Source organism: Chelon labrosus (assembly GCF_963514085.1).
Source record: "Chelon labrosus genome assembly, chromosome: 15".
In the NCBI taxonomy this organism is placed as follows: Eukaryota; Metazoa; Chordata; class Actinopteri; order Mugiliformes; family Mugilidae; genus Chelon; species Chelon labrosus.
In genome coordinates this window covers 11,540,175-11,561,655 of record NC_140348.1, presented here as the reverse complement: position 1 = coordinate 11,561,655, position 21,481 = coordinate 11,540,175, and the positions used below count along the sequence as shown (strand labels likewise).

At 39.6% G+C, this 21,481-nt stretch overlaps 2 protein-coding genes across 2 annotated transcripts; one reads left to right on the top strand and one right to left on the bottom strand.

Annotated features, from left to right (window-relative positions):
* Positions 1 to 8,941: 8,941 nt before the first annotated feature.
* Positions 8,942 to 11,477, top strand: agt (angiotensinogen). Its single transcript, XM_084562470.1, has 6 exons — positions 8,942 to 9,603; positions 9,751 to 10,117; positions 10,329 to 10,453; positions 10,621 to 10,769; positions 11,016 to 11,172; positions 11,273 to 11,477. The coding sequence occupies exons 1-6, from the start codon at positions 9,187 to 9,189 to the stop codon at positions 11,447 to 11,449; spliced, it is 1,392 nt and encodes a 463-aa protein (XP_084418596.1). The 5' UTR covers positions 8,942 to 9,186; the 3' UTR covers positions 11,450 to 11,477.
* An 884-nt stretch (positions 11,478 to 12,361) lies between these two features.
* Positions 12,362 to 21,095, bottom strand: cog2 (component of oligomeric golgi complex 2). Its single transcript, XM_084561120.1, has 18 exons — positions 20,929 to 21,095; positions 20,425 to 20,586; positions 19,948 to 20,013; positions 19,790 to 19,870; positions 19,454 to 19,557; positions 19,119 to 19,227; positions 18,676 to 18,855; positions 18,316 to 18,440; positions 17,889 to 18,015; positions 17,617 to 17,756; positions 16,698 to 16,759; positions 16,257 to 16,408; positions 15,940 to 16,125; positions 15,726 to 15,798; positions 15,445 to 15,587; positions 14,082 to 14,221; positions 13,570 to 13,753; positions 12,362 to 13,451 (listed from the first exon to the last, which is right to left on the bottom strand). Exons 1-18 carry the CDS (start codon positions 20,983 to 20,985, stop codon positions 13,353 to 13,355), a joined length of 2,190 nt encoding a protein of 729 aa, XP_084417246.1. The 5' UTR covers positions 20,986 to 21,095; the 3' UTR covers positions 12,362 to 13,352.
* Between the last annotated feature and the right edge of the window lie 386 nt (positions 21,096 to 21,481).

Genomic DNA, 21,481 nt, shown 5'->3' with positions numbered 1-21,481 from the left:
ACTTGCAGGACTAAACTATAAGACAATAGCTTAAGCGGTCATCAGAAATATCAGCATCTTACCTCACCCTCACTCTGTATCAAACAAACAGATTCACAGGCAGGTCCAGGTGATATTCATTATGCAATCATTCAACCCCAGTCACACCCACACACATCCAGACACACCCACAACCCCTGGTGACAAGTGAGAAATACATCCCTGCCTCTACAGGAACTATATTTCAAACCAAAGTTCGATATGAAGGGGGATGAGATGAAGGGTTTCCTCGAATCTCTGAATCTTCCCATTCACACAAGAACAAAATGAAGTGATGGTTTGTGCATTTTAATGGCTGAATGCTATAAGTCTTTCTAGGAACAGTTAATTCCAAAACTGTGAAAATATGTAATGGAGCACTCAAAAAGGGAGAGATTCCCCCCTCATGAAAGCAAAACAGGACACAAGCTAATGGGATTGGATGCGGAGAAGGCGTTTGACTCAGTAATGTGGACTTTTTTGTATAAAGTATTAGATAAATTTGGGTTTCACCATACTCTTATCAAGGCTTTCAAAGCCGTATATAATAATCCGACAGCAAGAATTAAAATAAATGGCAGCCTCTCAAATTCTTTTATTTTGGAGCGTTCTTGTAGACAGGGTTGCCCCTGTTCCCCACTTTTCTTTGCCCTATTTATAGAACCTCTCAGTCAATATATTAGGGAAAACAAGAAAATCAAGGGTATAAACATAGCAGGACAGGAACACAAAATATCTCTGTTCCTAGATGGCGTGTTCATTTTTTATCACAACCATCCACATCTCTACCAACTTCAGGCTATGACTTTTAATTTTAAACCACCAGATGATCTGGTAACTAAATACAGCCTGAGTTGTAACAAGAAATCAATGAAGTCTGGGAGTTAATCTTACCCAAAACAATACAAAATTATTTGAAGCCCACTATATTCCTCTCAACATTAAAATTAAGTCTGACAATTCCAGATGGAATCACTTAGCTTTTCTCAGTCTGACCTCAAGGACTGAATCGGTCAAAATGGTGATTTTACCCCGCCTGTTGAATCTCTTCCTATCGCTGCCAGTTGAAATAAGTGATCGACAGTTTATTGAATGGAAGAAATTAATATCTCGTAATATCTGGATGGGTAAAAAAAACAAGGACAAAATTTAAAGTAATGCATCTATCAAAAGACAAAGGGGGAGTGGCACTGCCAAATTTAAAAGAATACTACTACGCGGCTCAGATAAGATCCCTGGTGTATCGCTGTGACCTGTAGTTCAGGGCCAGGTGGAAAGAAATAGAAGAGGGAGCATCTGTGGTCCCACCTATACAGGCAGCAATAACAGACATAAAACTTGTGGACAGTCTTTCAAATAAAAATAACCCCTGGATAAAAACAACACTAAAAATCTGGCACAAAGTAGTTACGAAATATAATTTAAAGGGTGCAGAAAATATATTACACTGGTGCGTATATGACATGGACTTTATTCCAAATAGGCCAGATAATAGATTTAAAATATGGATGGAAAGGGGCCTTACGGCTTACTGCTGCTTCATACACAATGGGTCTGTGAAAGGTTTTGACGATCTCAAAAGGGAATATGGTTTAGAGAAGCAAGGCACCGATTAATTTTGGAGGACTTGAGGAGTGATATTCTGAAGGTTTTTGTTTCAACTTACAAATCTGGGAGTGGAAAGAGACTAATATCTAATATGTTGCATTAATTTTTTACCAGTATTATGTATTGATGATGGGAGAGTCTGACCACTGTGCAAAGCCTTCTCCAACACATCCCAAAGATCCTCAATGGGGTTAAGGTCTGGACTCTGTGGTGGCCAATCCATGTGTGAAAATTATGTCTCATGCTCCCTGAACAACTCTTTCACAATTTGAAAGTTCTTAACCCAATTTTAGTAGTTTCTGCAACTTCCTTAGATGTTTTCTCTGCTTGATGCATGCCAATGATTTGACCCTTCTCAAACAGACTAACATCTTTTCCACAACCACAGGATGTGTCTTTCAACACGTTAAGAAATGAGAAGCTACTCATTGCATCAGTTGGGGTTAAATAACTTGTTGCCAGCTGAAAGATAATCGCCCATGCAGTAATTATCCAAATTTGCTTATTTAAATCCAGGTGGTGACTTTTTTTTGGCCAGTCAGTGTATAAGATCACAGAGACCTGAACTGAAATACTGTCATCACATGGCTTGAAGTACCAGATTATTATCTATTGGGACAACTGAAAATTGCTGTCAGTAGATCTTGTTGGAAAAATGAGGAAGTTTGACATCCGATGATCAAATGTTCTTGTTTTACAAATAAAGGGAGAGTAATAGATGGGAGAATATATGATGTTATGATCGCATAACAATATTTGCCCCCAAAAGCATTAATTCATTCATCTTCTGTAACCGCTTATTCCTGTGAAGGGTTGTGCGGTCCCAACTGTCATTGGGCGAGAGGCAGGGTACACCCTGGGCTATTACAGGGCTAACACACAGAGACAGACAACCATTCACACTCACATTCACACCTACGGACAATTTAGAATCACCAATTAATCTAATGAGCATGTCTTTGGAAGCAGAGTACCTGGAGAGAACCCACGTAGACACAGGAAGAACATGCAAAATCACACAAAAGGGCCTAGTCGGCCCATGGACTCGAACCCAGGACGTTCTTGCTGTGGGGATCGGTGCTAACCACCTCGCCACTGTGCCACCCTGCCCTCAAAAGCAACAGTTTTTAATTTAAATGGATTTTAGTGAATCAAATATTAGACACAGACATGAATATTGTAAACTCAAGCTCATTTAATGTCTGGAAAATGCATTTAATTGCATTTCAATTCAAAACAGTCGAAAAAAGAAATAGAAAATATTCGTGGTCAAACCTGAACAGACCTAAAGTTAAAGTGCCATTTCAGAACAGTGTTGAACGATTAAAAAAACACAACAACAACAACAACAAAAAACAGTTTGGATGGGTGGCACAGTGGCGTCGTGGTTAGCAATGTTCGAATCCATGGTCCGACTGGACCTTTCTTTGTGGAGTTTGCATGCTCTCCCTGTGTCTGCGTGGGTTCTCTCCAGATACTCAGCTTCCTCCCACTGTCCAAAGACATGCTGGTTAGGTGTGCATGTGACTGTGAATGGTTGTCTGTCTCTCAGTGTTAGCCCTGTGCTAGACTGGTGACCTGTCCAGGGTGTACAAAAGCATAAAAAGTCAAACAAAGAACTCAAAACTCCCGCCAGCCTGCGGTCAAAAACAAAAGACTTCCTGTGCGCCACACCTGAATCAATTAGTGGGCACTTTAAATATCCTTCCACTACCCCCCACAGCGCCACTCAGTGAATAGTGAAAATGGCTCCACCAGGTGGTATGCAAACTCTGTTTTGCACAATTTGCACAAAACCACGCTTCCATCAAGGCTTCCATCAGGTAGTTTTTTTTTTAATGAAATTTGCCTTCCAGCAGTCCTAGCAATATACTTTCATCCAATTCCTCTATTTTGGTAGCGGTTAGCTGAGCTCTGACGTGTGCATCAGTGTAATCGGTGTACCAGGAAATCTTGCACTGACAAACGTTCCGCATTGTTTTGAATGCAAACTGCGATTAAATTCTTTTTTTAAATAATAATTCTTTTGTAATTAATTAATCTCAGTTAACGTGTTAAAGTCCCGCACCTAGTTGTTGGCATTAAGGGACAAAAGTGTTCTCTTCAAAAATAGCATATGTTTTATGCTTTTTTTACATAAATGTTTCAGTCAACTTCAGTCCTAATCATAAATACCAAATATCAAATTCACAATATGGGTTGAAGGAAAAAAAAGCAGTCATGGAATGCTGTCCGTATATTGGGTTTCACCCTAAATACATGAAATATACTGATTGGTAAACTTTTCAAATATAAAAATGTCAGGCAACTGGCAATCGTAAAATTCAGGTGCGTGGCCCTTTTCTATAGGTGAACTGACGTGCATGAAAACCAGTGGCTAATGTTGTGTATGTGATTGGAGTAGTTTGGGTGAAACATAGAGAAACCTGCTGGCATTTCAACATTGATTCAACGTTGAATAAACGTTATATACAAAGGGTGAATCAACGTTGAATTATGTGTTGGATTTGCAAATTGAATCAACGTTGATCTTGCAACATTGTTTCAACATCCGCCATTTCAACATAGGTGAACATTGTCAACGGTGAATATGATATATTGCAGTAAAATCCAACATGGTTAAAGCCTCAACTACAAATCAACGTTGAATAAACATTGATATTGCAACATTGCTTCAACATTTTACCTTTATTAGCCTATGCAACTTGCAGTCGGCCTATCACACACAAAAATGATAAACACCTCCATCAAGAACCAGTCAACTTATTTTTTTTTTTACATTATTTTATTTTGTTTTGTTTTACAACATAAATGATCTATCCGAACCATTCAGCAACAGCAACAGCAGGGATCTTCTGACGCCCACCACCACCCACCCTCTCCGGTGCATACTTTTGCCATGATGTCCATTATTTGGGTCAGGGTGGTTTTATGGTCGCTGAAGACCGCATCTAAAGAGGAAACAACAAACCATTATTGTCAAAAACTAGTGAAAAAGCCTGTGGACATTCTCTGGGATTTGAATCAGGGACACAGTTGGCCCTTTTCAGTCTTTCCACGCAAATACTACATATTTTTGGGAAAACTGCACACATGCAGTTGCTAACTGCGATGCTTTTATTGAGTTGTTTTTTGTTTTGTCTTTTTGCAGATCAAATCAGAGTGAGCCACACTAATAAATTCTCAACACTCCTGGAGCTATAGATGATTTGATGATTCTCACTCAACAGTGACACTGTTGGCCTTGAGTGATCATACCCAGCCTTTTTGTAATAATTTCAGTGCTTGATGCATAATTAATATTTCTTTGCAGTGCCTGACATAGTCACATTCTTATGTGTCAAAGATAGAGGACTGTTACTTTGGAGACGAGTAGATATTATTATTACAATATCCTTTTAAATACTTGTGGATGTGTACACTTCCAAAAAGAAGAAAAAACAGAAGTAAAACTGAAATTTTGAGAATTCAGAAATAATTAATGACATTAGACAAATAAAAAGTTTATTCATTTCTCACATGCATTGATACTTTTAGGTGGAGGACAACTGTCAGACGAAGGTTATTGTGAATCATTACTTACAAATGATACGTATATGCAAGAATATTAAGGCCTACACACGGGCAGCTAAATAGAGATATACTGTATGTATCAACACTTGTGGCCACTTGAGTTACATATACCTTAGATCAAATACAGACATTAGTTATCCTTATGATCTTTTATATGCTTAGTTGATGGATCCATTTAGTCTCAAACTGCTTGCTAAAGTGAAATGAAAGTGACACATTTTCTCCACATAGCAACTGCTAAGGCAACCAATAGGTAATAGTATTATATCAATTATGTTTGTACCTGTGTTATATGATTGTGAAACAGCACCTAAGGGATGATGGGACAAACAGGTAAGAAGACAGAAATGTTAACATGAGGACTAAATATAAAAATGATACTTTACATTTCAACAGCAGATAGTGTACAGTACCTTGGGGCCCATGTGTGATGAGCACACTCAGAAACAAGAGAGTCCACATGGTGAATTCGTTCACCTACCAACCTGCTGTAGGTGCTGTACATGTCAGCTTATCAGCAGCCAACATAGAGATGCTGTAATAGCACCAATAAAGGTATTGATATCACAGGATGCCAAATTGACCAATTACACAGTGTGCATGAGAAACACACACTTGGTTAACTATCATAAAATACATGCAAAGACTGTCCACCTCTGGCTTCAGGATGTGTTTTTAAGGTGTTTGCTCATACACTAGCTTAATGGGGAGGTTTTGGGAACTTGTGCAGATTATGAAATACACACTGACGATGTTACAAGTGGTGAACTAACTGAAAACCAGTAAATTTGGTTTTGGTAAAAGGAAAATATAAAATAAAATCTCACTACTCCAATACTTAAATATCACCAATACTAAGATCAAATTATTTATTTTTTTACAAATTTATAATGCATTATTATATTTATGATAAGCTTTGTGCTTGTGCTTTAAAACAAACTTATGCATCAAGTGTTCTGATGTCTTGATTAATAATCCCATTATGATCAGATTAAATGACATAATTATTATTATAATCATTATTTTAATTCAGTTATAATTGAATTGATTGTCAGTTAGTCAACATTAATCTTGAGTGAAATATATCTATTTAAATGGATCATTCATTGTAGTTTTATTTATCCAGTATTTTTTTTTTATGTGACCAAATACCTTAAAAGCTACTCCCATCCCCATTCAGCCACAACTATGATTAGCCAAAGTTAGATCATATCATATATGAATGATTATTACCAATAATGATGAACAGTATAACTGTCATCTGGTATAAAAATGTGCTTCCTTAGCACATAACTTTGAAATATGATCATAATCAAAAAATGTTTGTTTGGTAGTTTTTCTGTAATATTAGACAATAGCCAATAATGAAAAAACCTGTTTACACCTAATAATGATATTAATATTTACATAAAATATTTTATATGAATAGTGGTGTCAACAGTAAGACCTGATAAGTAGATATTACTCAGGTGCTACACAGGGATTGACAAAAAAAATAATAAAAAATTGTTCAGTGCTTTCAGTGTTCAGATTGGTTTCACGATGAACATACCAAAACCCAAATCATGATGAATTCATTGACAGGAGGACAGAGAAGATGGATAAATGTAGCTGCAATACCTAAATAACAGTAGGCTATCGATACAAAAACTAAATAAAAGTTTCACTTTTTCATTATTGACCCTTTGCTTTCTGTTATCAGCTATTGTTACTGTAACTGTTTGTTAAAGATAAAATCAGGACTGTAAAACACGCCACATTCTTTTTCTGGTGAGAAAATCCAACGTAGCCTGCCCTGTTGAATCAGGTGTGACAGCAGGATTTTCCTCATTATAATCACAGATGCATAGTTTAATATGGCTACAGGACCAGAGTACATTGCTTTATTAATATGAACAATTGAAAAGTGTTTGCTCTTTCCTCACGACACGCTGGCTTGTTTGTACCTCTGAACCTATTCATGACACCCTCATTAAGATATAAAACTATTATTGTTCAGGCGCCTTTGACATTATTGTCAATTTATATTAAACGTAGAATGAATAATGTTAAGAACAGACTGATCAGACGGATATGGATCTATGTCAGAAACAAAATGGGAAATTGAATGAATTAAGAATAATAGCAGAATAATAAAGTGAAATCTCCTTATCAGACACTTTTTCTCTTTGATTTTTAATCTTGCATCGATTGAAGTGAATCTGCTTTGATGCTGATTTGACATTTGTTTACTTGATAGTTGTTTGACCCCTGGGCTGAGAAAAATCACAAAGAACATGTGTAATTTATCCAGAGCAAAATCCCCTCTTTACAAATAAACATCACACCATGATATGGTGATACTTCAGTGAGTCACAGTGAAAACAACACTGAACGCAAACACGCCTGCGTATCCCTCTGCTTCCTACTTCTCTTTTGTGGAAACTGAGCCCTCTTTTTCACCCCCTCCAGGATGCACTTGCATCATCCTCCTAAAGTCAACATGTAGAGGGACATTGGGTGGTCTCTTTCCTCTCTCTGTCAGACCTATTTATCTAAAGCAGGAGTTCATCAGTACAAAGCGGGCTGTGAGTCATGGCAGCAGAGCCCCTGACTCAGTGCTGCTTTGGTTAATCAGTAACCAGGGAGCACCGGGGCTGGTTAGCTGGCTGGCTGGCTGGGTTAAAGTAAGGGAGCAGAGGAGTCCGGACCTCATAGAGCGCCACACTCTGCAGCAGCAGCATCAGCGGCAGCAGCAGAACCACCCGGTAAGAGCAAGTTTCGACTTTATCTCAGTAACTGCCTTTTGATTGTTCCGGACAGTGCATTGTCACATAATAATAGTCCTGTAATTACTAGCACTAATCCCTTAGATTCTCCAAAACCAAAAAAGCAAGGTTTTGAATGTCTAAAAGAGGTACTAACAAAAGCTTTGACAAACTTTTTTTTAACGTTTAATTATTTGTAACATTTGAGGGTCGTCTGCTTAAATAATACGGTTAATTTACTGCAAAGCCTCTACATATGGAGTACTTGAATTTCATTTCTTTCTCTCTTTATTTTTTTACCTTTGTCATAGATTGTACAGTTACGCAGATTTGTTGGTTTTGTATAAGAACATTTGAGTGCACTAGTGTTATTGATCAAGGACCAAGGCCATGTCCTGTGGTACATGTCCAAACATGGGGGGGGGGGGACTAGTGTTTGCTCATCTACTCCAAGAGTCCATCAGTCCACATTTCTGCATGTTCAAGTGAAGTCCTGTTTCAACTTAAAGTTATTCTCCTTCTCAGATATCTGTGTTAATCTTTCAAAATAATAATAAGAAAATCGAAAATACTTAAATGAAGTTGTGAATAATTGACCTGAATATATATTTTCATTTTAATAATAAATTTAAACACACCACATTTATCTGCATTTTTTCTTGTGCAACATTATTCACTATAAATTTGTGGTCATTTGTGAGTCATTATGACACAAATACATCAATTTTCATCATTTTCTTGAAAAACTGAGCATGCAAATTGATTTGTACTCCCAGTCTGAAGGCTGCTTAAACCGGATCTGAGTACAACAATATGCAAATGTAACATCCATCTTATTTTAGTCTGTGAGCTGACACATAAAAATATGCGTACACACTAACACCCACACGCAGTTGTGTCTTCATTATCTATGCGACCTCTGTTGCAGAGGGTAATGCCTGTTCTCATTCACTGAGAAAACACACAAAGAGCAATCAATCAATCAGTGACATGGCGCTCTATGCCCAGTGTTCCTGCCAGCCAATCCTGACAGGCCTGAGACTGAAAACCAGATTCAGCCAGATTTGTGCTGAAAGCCACGCTAATATAGCTTTCGTAGACGACTTTAAACTCAGAGATCGTCAGGACACTGGAGAAGTTTCAGAAACTGATACACTGAGGGTGATTAACATTAAAATTATCTGTCTCCCTCCCAACCAGAAGGAAGCAATTTTTAAGCTCACTACCAACCAAAGGTAAAATGCAGAGACTGTGGTCACCTCTTCTAGTCCTCCTGCTATACTGCTGGCTCTCAGGAAACCAAGCCAACCGGGTCTACGTTCACCCCTTCCATCTTTTCGCTGCGGAGAATGTCAGCTGTGAGACCCTGCAGACCCATACAGTTAAGCCTTTGGAGACACTACCTGTGGCCCCCCTTGATATTGAAGTCGTGACACCAGACAGCAGGGACATATCAAAACTGGATTCGCAGCGGCAGAACATCACAGAGAGGACAGCGGTCCTGGCAGAGCTGTTGAACTCTTTGGGCCTTAGGATGTACCAGGCTCTAAGCAGCAAGCAGCAAAGCACCAACACCCTCCTCTCTCCTGTCAACACCTATGGATCCCTTGTCACCTTCTACCTGGGAGCCTCCAAGAAGACAGCAAGCTCATTCCAGGTCTTTGCTTTTGATTTTCTCTCACTGAACATTTAAAATGGGTTTTGTGAAAGTTAGTACTAAACCATACATCTGATTATTTGATCTTGTCTTGTAGTTTCTGTCTACAAAGAAGCAAACTTTCTCTGTTCACTTCTTTCCTTACAGCTTCTACTAGGCCTGAGTAGTGAGACCGACCCAGAGGACTGTGTGTCCTTGGTGGACGGACACAAGGTTCTCAAGACCCTGCAGAGCATTAACTCTCTGGTGGACGACGGGCCCAAAGACGAAATCACTACCCAGGTCTGGGCTTTCGCTCGCCAGGATGCTCAGCTATCCGAGGACTTTATTCAAGGCACACAGGACTTCTCAGACACGTCATTCATCCGAGGCGTGGACTTCTCCAAACCTGAGGAGGCGGAGCAGCTGGTGAACACCTTTGTGGATAAGACATCAGACGGGAAGGTGAAGAACATCATCAAAGATCTGAATTCCAGCAGTGACCTTCTGTTCATTACCTCCTTCAACTTCCAAGGTCTGTCTGAGTTTGTATTTTAGGTTTACAGTGTGAACAGGAATTAAATACTCAAAGCCAGTTTATTGTTATCAACCCCATGTATCTGGGATAAATAAACCCTACATTGACCTAGATGATGTTTGAACAAACTGAAAACCTACAAATACCAATGTTTAAATACCAATGCACTGCCCTGCATTTCCTGACTACTCTGGTTGTGTCTGTTTAGGCAACTGGAGGACAGCCTTCCAACCAGAAAAAACCTCCTTGCAGGAGTTCCGTGTGGACGAAACAACCACAGTAATGGTTCCACTTATGACCCACACGGGCCTGTACCACTACTTGAATGACAAGGTAAATCTTGGCCCAAGACATGTGTTTTTATACAGATTAGTGGGCTCATTTGTGTATTCATGTTTGCATCAGTAAAATGGGAAACACATTTGAATGATCATGTGGAAAATTAAGTTTGTGAAATTCTTTGAGTTGACTCATAATATTGCTGTTCTGTTATTTTGAAGGTGCGAAGGTGCACCGTTGTGAAGCTGTCTCTGAGCAAACGGTCCTACATGTTGCTTGTCCTGCCTCATGAAGGGGCCAGCCTCAGTGACATAGAGTCAAAGCTGCGCACTGATGTCATGTCTGGCTGGTACCAGAGCCTCCAGGAAGGGTGAGTATTTCCTTTTTAAAGACACTGAATCCAGATCTTGTATTTCCTTTGAATGCTGCTGTCGTCCTCGCTCATTGACAGACTGGAAAACTGAGGTATCTTTTGTCTTTTAAGACACTATTTTATCTGCTTTAGTTTAAAAGACGGTAGTCAAATCAGTGTACAGCAAAAAAAGGCTTTTGCAGAATCCCATTTCAGTTCACAAACTGTTTATTTTAAAATTAAAAATCTGTCATCCCCTTCCAGTCTGTTGGAGCTGTCACTTCCAAAGTTCTCCATGTCCTCTGAGACTGACCTGCGCGACCTCCTGACCAACATGAATCCAGAAATTGAGGAGAAACTGTTGGGCTCCCAGGCTGAGTTCAGCCGACTCAGCAACACCAAACCCTTCACCATAGATAAGGTAAACAGGATGAGTGGTCAGCATTTCTCAATAAAAGAAAAGCCCCTCACTGTATATGTATGTTTATGTATCTTTAACAGATCTCTCTGTCTCCTCTCAGGCCATTAACAAGGTGCTGTTTGAAATGTCAGAAGAAGGAGCAGAACCTCAGGATAAGACACAGGAAGAGGGCGTCCCTCTGAAACTGTCCATCAACCGGCCTTTCTTCTTTTCTGTTATAGAAGGAGATTCTAACTCCATCCTCATGCTGGGCAAGATCACCAACCCTACACTGTAAAAATATATTAACAAAAACCTCTGATGTGAAAAGGGTTCAATATGCCAGCCACATTTCTCTACAACATACTTTATCGACACAGCTTACTTTTCTGCAGGGGATGAAATTAAGTCATTCAGCAGACATGTCATTAAGAGCATAGGCTTGTTATTCATCTGAAACAATGGTCACACATTGTACATGTACATGAGAAATGAACTGTGATGAAGATGGATCTATCAGCTTCAGCAACAGTATCAACGTTATCACAAACTCAGGAGTCGTGGAGGGTCCCTGTGTCAGTATTTATGAAAACATGTTACTTTAAGCTTCTTTCAAGCAACCTTTTAAATCCTAATTAGGTTTTTCTCTCTGTAAAAACATGTTATAGCAGAGTTCTGTACAGTATTTTTCCTTAGAGTAGGTACAGTAACCACCATTGTCTGTGATTCTGAATGACAACACGTTGTATATTGTAACTAAGAGTCTATTTTTGTTTTGTTATGATTTGTGATTGCTGAAATAAAAGTTTTGTTCGCAAATATAGCTAAAATGGGAGTTTTTCATCAGTCAGATGAGTCAGATTAATTACAATTGTGTTGCTTCACATTAGATTTAATTAACAGTTATTATCTAAACAGGTCAGGAGTGAGAAATCAGAGAGATTGTTAAGTGGTTTATTTTGGGAACCACAAGAGATAACCAGAATATATATTTTATTTCAATTTATAATCACAGGTGTTTGCTACTGAAGCAAATGACAACAGATTATACATTATAAAAAATTTATTTAAATGTAGCCAAATGCAAAAGATTTTATGATGGGTCCTAGAAAATATTACATCTTACTTATAAATATACTGCCTGGGCAAAAAAAAGTCGCCGCCATAAAAAAAAAAAAAAAAAAAAAAAAAAAAAAAGGGGGGGGGGGACCACAGGATGTGTCTTTCGACATGGTTGTTTAAGAATTGAGAAGCTACTCATTGCATCAGTTGGGGTTAAATAACTTGTTGCCAGCTGAAAGATAATCACCCATGCAGTAATTATCCAATAGGATTGCTTAGTTAAATCCAGGTGGTGACTTTTTTTTGGCCAGGCAGTGTACATATGTACCGTATATTAATGGAAATCAGAGTTAATGTGTGAAATAATATAGAAACGTTTTACTTTACTTTTTTGAGTTTCCTTTTAGACGTTTCACAACTCATCCAAGTGGCTTAATCCGTTCTGAATAGTTCAGTATTTTAGAAATATAGGGATATACAGTACATATCACTGAACAATAACAAGTGTCAGCAGTTCTTCTGAGTGAAATCACATGTAGCTAACTAATGAACTTTACATAAAGACGCTCTTCGAAATTGTATCCAAAGTTCTTCATTTTATTCCCAAGTTAATTATGTTAAACATATTATATTATACTATACAACTTTGATTAGAACATGTACAACACATTAACAGACGTATTAATCCATCACCATGAAGCAAGAATCAGATAAATATTTTAAGGATTAACATTTTCATCTCCCTTTGCAACCTAGATTTAAGTCTATTGTTAAGTATGTAATATTCTGGCCCAACACACTGTCTGATCTGCATGATAGTTCATATATATCAGTGCATTTCATGAACATATAGTAGTACCCTGAAGTTCCTTTGATTCATAACGCTTACAGCATAACCACCACCCATCCATTAGTAGTTTTTCTGCTTAGTCAGATGCAACTCTGGCAGCTTCCTATTGAATGAAATGTTTGTGCGCCGTTCCTCTGAATCTGCAGTTGAGATTTTTTGCTACATTCTTCGCAAACTGTTTCCAGAACACAACTGGAACAAATTGTTTTCATCTCCCACACAAGTCTCCGGGAAATGTGAAGGTGAGTGCAGCATGTTAAAAGGTTTCAGTCACTGTGGAGTCAACGTTTTACTGGTTATGTTCAGCGAGCTCCCGGGCCTCTTTCACAAGCTCCAGCAGAGTGGAGAACATGGAGATGTCATTTGGCTGAAGACCCATCTTCTGGATCTGAGACACACACACAACAGTATGGAGTGACAACCCACACATTTTAAACATAACTTAGCAGTCCTTAGCAGCAGCCGTGCTTATCTACAGTCTATATACTTTATGTTTTTATTCCTACCTGTTCCCCCAAATATTCCACATCCAGTGCCAGCTGAAGACGAATCTTGCCGTCATCTGTGAGTCCACCATTCGCTCCAGATGTGGTAGTTGTGGTTGCACCCTTTCTGGCTTGTTTCAAACGCTTTAAACTCTCTTCCATCTTTCTCACTGAACTCAGAACCTCAGAGATGGTCTCGTAGTACCTGAAAATGCGAAAGAAAGGCACCAGCAGATACTCAGGATGACTTGGAGCACATTAATGGGGAATAACTTGACTGAGACATCATTGTTTATTAGTTTTCAGTGAGTCGCTATGCCAATATGGACTTTTCTGCCATTGCTATAAAAATTGTTGGCTAGTGGTTAGAAATCTGTTAAGGGAGTACCAAACCTATGTGGACTACAGCTGGAAAGAGGTATAGAAGAAATGCTTTCCTTCACTATAAAATGTAAACCATCTTTAAGAATCACAAGCACAGACCATATTTTAAAAGTCTTCAGCAGCAGCATTGTTGTGTCTTTTAACCTTACTTCTGTGTGCAGTCGCACAGTGCAACTCGCAGCCACTCTTGTGCTGTACGGGGGGTGACGAGCCCTGTGGAGTCAGTCAACAACTGATGTAACGGGCGTAAGGCATTGTCCATGTATGCTGATGCACGCACTGGCAGATCCTACATGGGGAGGAAGAAGAATGTTAAACAAAGATAAACACTTTTAGATATTTGCTTATCTTAAACTTTTCCTTTTGAAGGTCATTACACTGCTATCAACTATCAAAGCAAAAGCAACGTGTTGTGGACTACATTTTCTTAATAGAGCTATGTGGAGGTCAGCCCTACCAAAAGAGCTTTTATTAAATGCGTCTTCAATTAAAACAGTTGTTAACATCCTGTGGTTAATCGCTCACCTTGCTGCAAGGATGTATACGTGCACACATTAGGAATACATGTCTAGTAAACAGTTTCACTGTCCCCTCTGTATGGAAGTCCTATTATTGGACCTCTGACTGGTTGGTTGTGGTCAGACAAATCCTTCCTCCGGAAGCTGTGAAGTGACTATTGCACTTGGATTCCCATTTACAAATACAGCAGAATTTTTTTCAGTTTTCCATACATGCAAACAGAGCTTCCCTCTTCCAATCCTTCAACCACCTTCATTACAATATTTGCACCTATCCATAAACCTCTTCCTATCCAGGTATTGTCCTAATATTTAAAAGTAGGCGAGTTTCTCCTTCTGAAAAGAAAAGCAAAGAAAGCTTTTCTGTTTGGGGGGGGGGGGGGGCATCTTTATCCCAGCCTGATGTAAAAACCTAAACTGAGTTAGTAGTCAGTATTTAGTATGTTAAATCAATTGTGAGGGAAGACCACAAATGTTCTCTATGGTTTTCGACTAACTGCACACTGGGTAACTCCATAAAGGAAATATGACTACAGAATGGTGCCAGCAGATACTCAGGATGACTTGGAGCACGTTAAGGGGGGATAACTTGACTGAGACATCCTTGTTTATTAGTTTTCAGTGAGTCAGAATGCCAATATAGACTTTTCTGCCATTGCTACAAAAAGTTTTGGTTAGAAATCTGTTAAGAGAGTACTAAACCTGATGGTTAGAGCTAACAGTGAAAAAAATACTCCATATAAAGGAACAAAATTCAGATGAATGTCATGCATCATCCCTTCTTTTTATCATTAGAAAGAGTAAGTGCATTTCAGTCATAAGTAAGTCTTTAATCATGGCATTTTCATCAGAAACATAAACTCCAGTGCACCAATTCTTCTGTATCAGACAAACAGTCCCCCCGAGCTACTCCAAGACGTGATATAAAAGAACATAACATAACATGATGAAATACAGGAGAAACACTTGTATGCTCGTTTGCAACTTCACTTACTTTATTAGTCCTGCGGTAGAGTCGTGGAACCTCAGAGGCACTTTTGAGGAAGCGGCAGCTGCGTTCAGTCAGATGCTGGGTCATCCTGGAGTTCAGAGTGGGAATGCTGCTGGACAGGCAGGCCTTAGAGTCTGCTAGGGCATCTGATATAAAAGAGAGCACTTGTTAAATGAAAGTGTACATACAGTCCGATACCTAATGTGGTAAAGTTGTCGATGGAAAGCAAAGAAACAACGAATTAAGGAATGGCAGAAAACACTGCAAAGGAAGTGACAACGTACCGTCCACAACAGCAAAGTTTTTAAATCCTATGGCTTCTAACCGCTGTCTGACCATCTCTGACAACTCTGGGATCTAAAAGAAAGGCGATTGTTGGGTAGAAACAATAGAGGAAAATAGAAAACTAAAACATTTAAGAACATTAAGAAGTCTCAGAGCGAGTCCCTCTGTTGGAACTACATGGGATTGCAGATATATTTATTTAGCTGTGTTCACCTGCTCCTGCAGCTTTTGGATATCCGCTGCAATGTAAACCAGCTGTTTTGTGGACAGCGAGGCAGGGCTCCCGCTTTCACTTCCTGCCTCGTCCAGTGACGTTCGACTGGACGTGGAGGAGGCTGAACTCGGCAGAGGCCTGGTTGGCTCTTTATTCATCTCAGGTGACGGAGTCTTAGTAAGCACCTGTAGTGACACCAAGATCATGATGAGGAAAAAGATCAAGTAATGATCTGGGGCTATTCATTTGGATATGGATACCCTGGCTTGTTGCTGCTCTAAAAGATTTTGAAAGAATGAGTTCTTTTCTCGTTTACCTCATCAAGAAACTTGGCGTATCGTGAGTAGAGCTGCAACGTAAGCTTCCAGAAGCGATGAGCAAGAGGTGACAGATAGACCTTGTCGGACCAACATCGCACTAAACATGACCACAACACCTCGGATGCCTGCAGGTGGTATGAACTGCCAGCTGGACATGGACAGAAACATAAACACACAGTTACTGCAAGTACTGGGTACACACTGGCGTACATACAACGATCAGGCATAACATTATGATAATATTGTCAAGGTCTCCCTTGTGCCTCCAAAACAGTTCTGACTCATCAGGGAACATGTTTAAGGAACAACCACACGAATGCCAGATCCAAAAGTTTTCCAGCAGGACATTGGATTGTCACAAGATGGTCAATGTTATTTACTTCTCCTGGTTTTTATGTTGTGGCAGATCAGTGTATGACAGGAGAGTAAATTTCTACCTGGTGCTGCCTCTAATCCATCACTTATAGCGTTCTCCAGGCGTCCTGCTATTTCCTTGTACCTGAAAAACAAGGTAAAACATATAGTCGGGGAAGGACAAAACAATGTGTGTTATCAGTGTGTGTTATCAGCTACTTTCTTGCATCAGCTCTGATAGGAGTTCATCAACAACAGTGGAAATTTTCCACTTCCCAGAACTGTGGAGGTTTGTATTGCAAAATGAGGACAGAAGCCCTAATCTTTGTCTTGACGTGCGAGAACGAAGCCTGCGTGCTGTGTGTTTTACAGTGTGTGAGCATGTCAGCAGGGACAGAAGGAGGTTGACCAACTACTTTTTCCACACAGATCAATGGCCTTTCAGTCAAGGTCCAGCATCACGTTTTTGGGATATGTTCAGCAATATGCTGACACACGTTCTCAATATACATTTTGCATCTTGTCATCATTATGCTTGAAACTCTCAGTGATAAGCAATTTTCCAGACTTCTAGGCTTTGTCCAAGTTGTGAGAATCTGCTAACTTGTCTTTAGCTTGTAAAAATGCTGACGGGCTGTTATTTTTATAAAAGCTTGTCTCTATTGTCCCTTAAGCAAGACCTGACAATTCCTCAAACTACAAGCGGTGCAGAATTTCACCAACATCTGACTTTATATATTAAACATAGATTAAACTGTACCTATTATCCACTACAAGCAAAATATGATGTCACTGAAACAAGTGTATATGTATGAGTTATATTCTAAATATAAATATCAAGCTTAGATAACATTAGCAAAACTGTCCTTAAAATAAGTGAGACTTTCTGTCTTCAACCAATGAGTAAGAAAGAGACACACAGTCTGGAAAGAGATGTGAGACATGTTCTCTGTATTCTATATATATTACGTAAAGTGTAGCGTGCATAAAGGTAATATCTACCGTAGCTGAAAGTAGACAGGCAGGTTCCATTTGTTGTGGAAACTGGTGTACGATGGGTGAACTCTTAGCCTCTTTACACTGGCCTGCGAGCTGCACTGTCGCTCAAACCTCCGCACAAAGTCCATACTCAGGCTGTAGCGCTAGAGAAGACAATTAATATGGGACAGAAATCAACGCAAGTGGGTGAAACTACAAAATCTAATCCATAATTAAGTGACCGTGACCATACATAACATGTCAATCTTTCGCCAACACTGTCAATGTGGCTGTACCTCAAAGAATATGTCGGGGTTTCCAGGGTTGAAGAGGTACGGCAACCTTTCCTCTACTGCTTTGATTATCTCCGGCCACACAGAGTTCACCAGAAAATCGTAACCTGGCACCGTGTCAGCTTTGTCACTGAGAAGACAGGGAACATGATGCACTTTATACACTGAGCGCTCTTATGTGCACAATCTTAGAAAATCTTTGAAAACACTGGGACAGAAAGTGGCATGTAAATTGTATTCATTTATTTTAAGCAAAATAAATAAATATCAAAATCAGAGGATCACAGGGCCTGGTCAATACGCTGAATGCAACCGCTCAACAGATAAAAGCAAACAATTTGCTTTTCTAATAGAGGCTCGGGGGTTCAAAGCACAACAAAGAACTACACAAATGCTTTGAATGGATATGGCTCAGTGATAACAATAATACCTGGATATGGCTCCTCCAGTCACCTCTCTAAGCAGTCTACAGTGGTGAGGAACAAACTCCAACAGTCTAGTGTACATCAGCTGCAGGCCACCTGGACTTGACTTCACCACTTCCTCAACTATCACCTAAAAGGACAGGAGAACAGATTTTTAGCTGATTATTCATCTATTAAGGTAGAATATTCTTTTTTGTTGTTGCTGGAATTCTTATTCACACCGAAATATGTGATGTCATATTAATTACAAACTCATTATTGCTGTGCATTAACACGAGTGGTTTCTATGGAAATGCAACCCCGTCATTAAGCAACCCTAGAAGCCTGAATTCACTTAAATCTTCGACCATGTGCAGCATGTTTACCTGGTCCATGTAAGGTTTGACCAGCACCTGTCCCACCAGAGCTTCAGCGTCCCGTGTCTTGTCTATGGTGGCGTACGTCCTCAGGCAGTGACGCACCATGTCCACATTTGACGTCTGCAGACCTTCAATTAACAGGCCCTCCAGAGACTGCTGCAGCATTGATGTAATCCCTGCAATACGCTGGTAGAAGACATGAAATAGGGTAAAATATTCTGAAAGTACTTTCTGTATAGTGTGTGGAGATGGCAGCATTGATGGGATTTTTGTTTAATCATCAGGGAAGCTCCTTTAGCACTTATTAGAAGCACTGCCCAGACACTGACTATCTTTGTCTGGTAATTATGATGGATTGCAAGAAGAGCAGCGAGTCAGACAAACTGATTGACTAAGTGAGTGGCTCTTGATTTATCAGCTCTCTGATAGATTGACCCATTAACACTTACAGGTCTGACTTTGTCCAGTAGGGGCATGCCTTTGCTCTGCACAGCGTGGAACTGTAGCTGGTTGAATTCTGTAGCAATTCTCTCCAGGATCTGACCTGCTAACAGGGGGCTGTGTATGTACAGAGAGGTAGAAAGTCATACAAACAGACATATAGAAAGAGGACAGAGTCACAAGCATTATGCATCTGCAACAACCAGGCTAAGCGAATCTGAATTTCAGATGCACTCAGACCTTTATTTGTGTACTTAATGCTTTATATCAGCACATACACTGAAACTCATCCTTTCTCACATTCTCACAACACAGCAGTTGGATGAAAATGTCAGTTCCCTACCTGCTGATTTCCAGAGAGCTTGATTCCTTGGAGTTTTGGGAGTGGAGGATTTTCTCAATCTTCTCCACTGAGCGTACGACCTGAATCAGCCTCAGTACGCACACCTGATGAAGTGTCAGAACGAAAAGAAGATTAGAATGTTTGGAGATTGTCCTACAAAAAAGAAAACGGTTTGCTTTTTCACAAGTATATGTTATAGTCTACATTTAAAAAACTAGTATGACTATAAAATCATTCAAAAACAGATAAATCATCTGGTAAAAGTGACCATAACATATATTTGAGGATGTGTACAAAATGCAGTAGAACATCAGATAAGAAGATGAGGAGCTAAACCTTTTTTTTCTGCAGGTCTTCTTGTTTGGACAGCTGGTTGTCTATAGCTTGTATCACTTCGCTCACACAGGACCGCAGACTCTGCAATAAATTACTTTGTAAACACTCTTTTGCAGAAATGAATCAACGCTTACAGTATATTTCTTCAGATCACATACCATAACCTCCTCTCGTAACTGTCCTAAAGGCACAGAAAGCTGATTCAGGGCTTTGTCCATCCCCACCTGAGACAAGGGAGCAGATGTAATATTAAAAACAGTAAATGGTCACACGACTAGGAAATGCGGTAGGAAATGAACACTCAATCACTTCACTTAACTTCAACACAGTTATTTACTGCTCTGTAGTTATTTTGGCATCTGTGTCTGTCTTTTAATGGCTCAAACCAGCAAAGGTTTAGCATTTTCTGCTTAAAATTAATGAAAAGATAGTGAGCATGCTGCATAAACTAAGAAACTCATATCTACTAATTACAATGCCTTACAGCTCAATCACTACAGAGTATACAACATTGACTGGGACTGGGACACTTGTTTCTAATGCCTGTCTCTGTCTCTTATTGGGCATGAGGATCCTTAAGTTCAAACATTTACCACCACAAAAGCTGATACTTGGCAATGTTAATAACAACTGACCAGGTTGGTGGAGAGGTTAACGAAGTCAGCATAGTCCTTATTGATGAGCTCCACCATGGCCGTTTTCAGCAGCTTGTAGTAGAGCTCCAGGTCCTCTCTCATCTCCTCCAGCTGGACCTGCTTCCGACACTCAGCCACAAACTGGTCAACGTCAAAGTCATCCTGCAGACAGAGAAAGAGAGAGAGAGAGGGTTGTCAGAGATGGATACAGTGGCATCCCCAGCACTGACACATAATCAAGCGAAGGGGTGGCAGAGACACAGACAGAGAATATGAAGTTGTAGTCGTGACCAGTAACGTTTGCCGGTTGAACATAACAGCAATAGGTATGAATGTGAAATGAATATTAAACACTTTCTTGTGCCAAAATATGTATTATAAACAAGTGTTTCAAGAAAAATGAGCATCAACGACTATCGACATCTAGCTAGCTTAATGCTAACTAGTATGGCCACATAAGCTAACGTTAGCTCTTAAACAAATGCAACGTTAACATATCCTCACCTTCATAAAGACATCCTTGTCGAAACACAGAGAGTCTGGTCCCTTTGGTAGATTCATTTTGAACCTCAAGACAAAAGCGGATACAACATTCACAGAAAAGATGACAAGCCTTGAGTTAGCTGTTGCAACCCAGCTTCCGCAAACATGGCAAGCGCACCAACGAAGAAGAATCACAGTTAAGAATGGTACTACTGCGCCCTCTAGAGGACGCGTTGCGCCATGGCTTGAGACGGGCAGTGCATTGAGATAATGATGGAGACCTTAAGTGTGTGGCTGTTAGCATGACTTCCTGTCAGTATTAAGATGCTGTGTAGTTTTGTGACTCTTATTTCTAAGTCAAGAGAAGAGACTCTTGCTCAATGTCTTGGGCGTCTACATTTTGCTGCAATGTAATCCTAAAAATGCCAATTTCCTGAAACTCCAAAATTAGCTTGCAGGATTACACCAAGATTCCCGTGTACATTGATTGTTTTAGGGCCAGTCCTATGTTTTGAACATAAATTCATGTTTCAATTCAATTCAATTCAAGCTTTGCTCAGAGCTGATTTATATA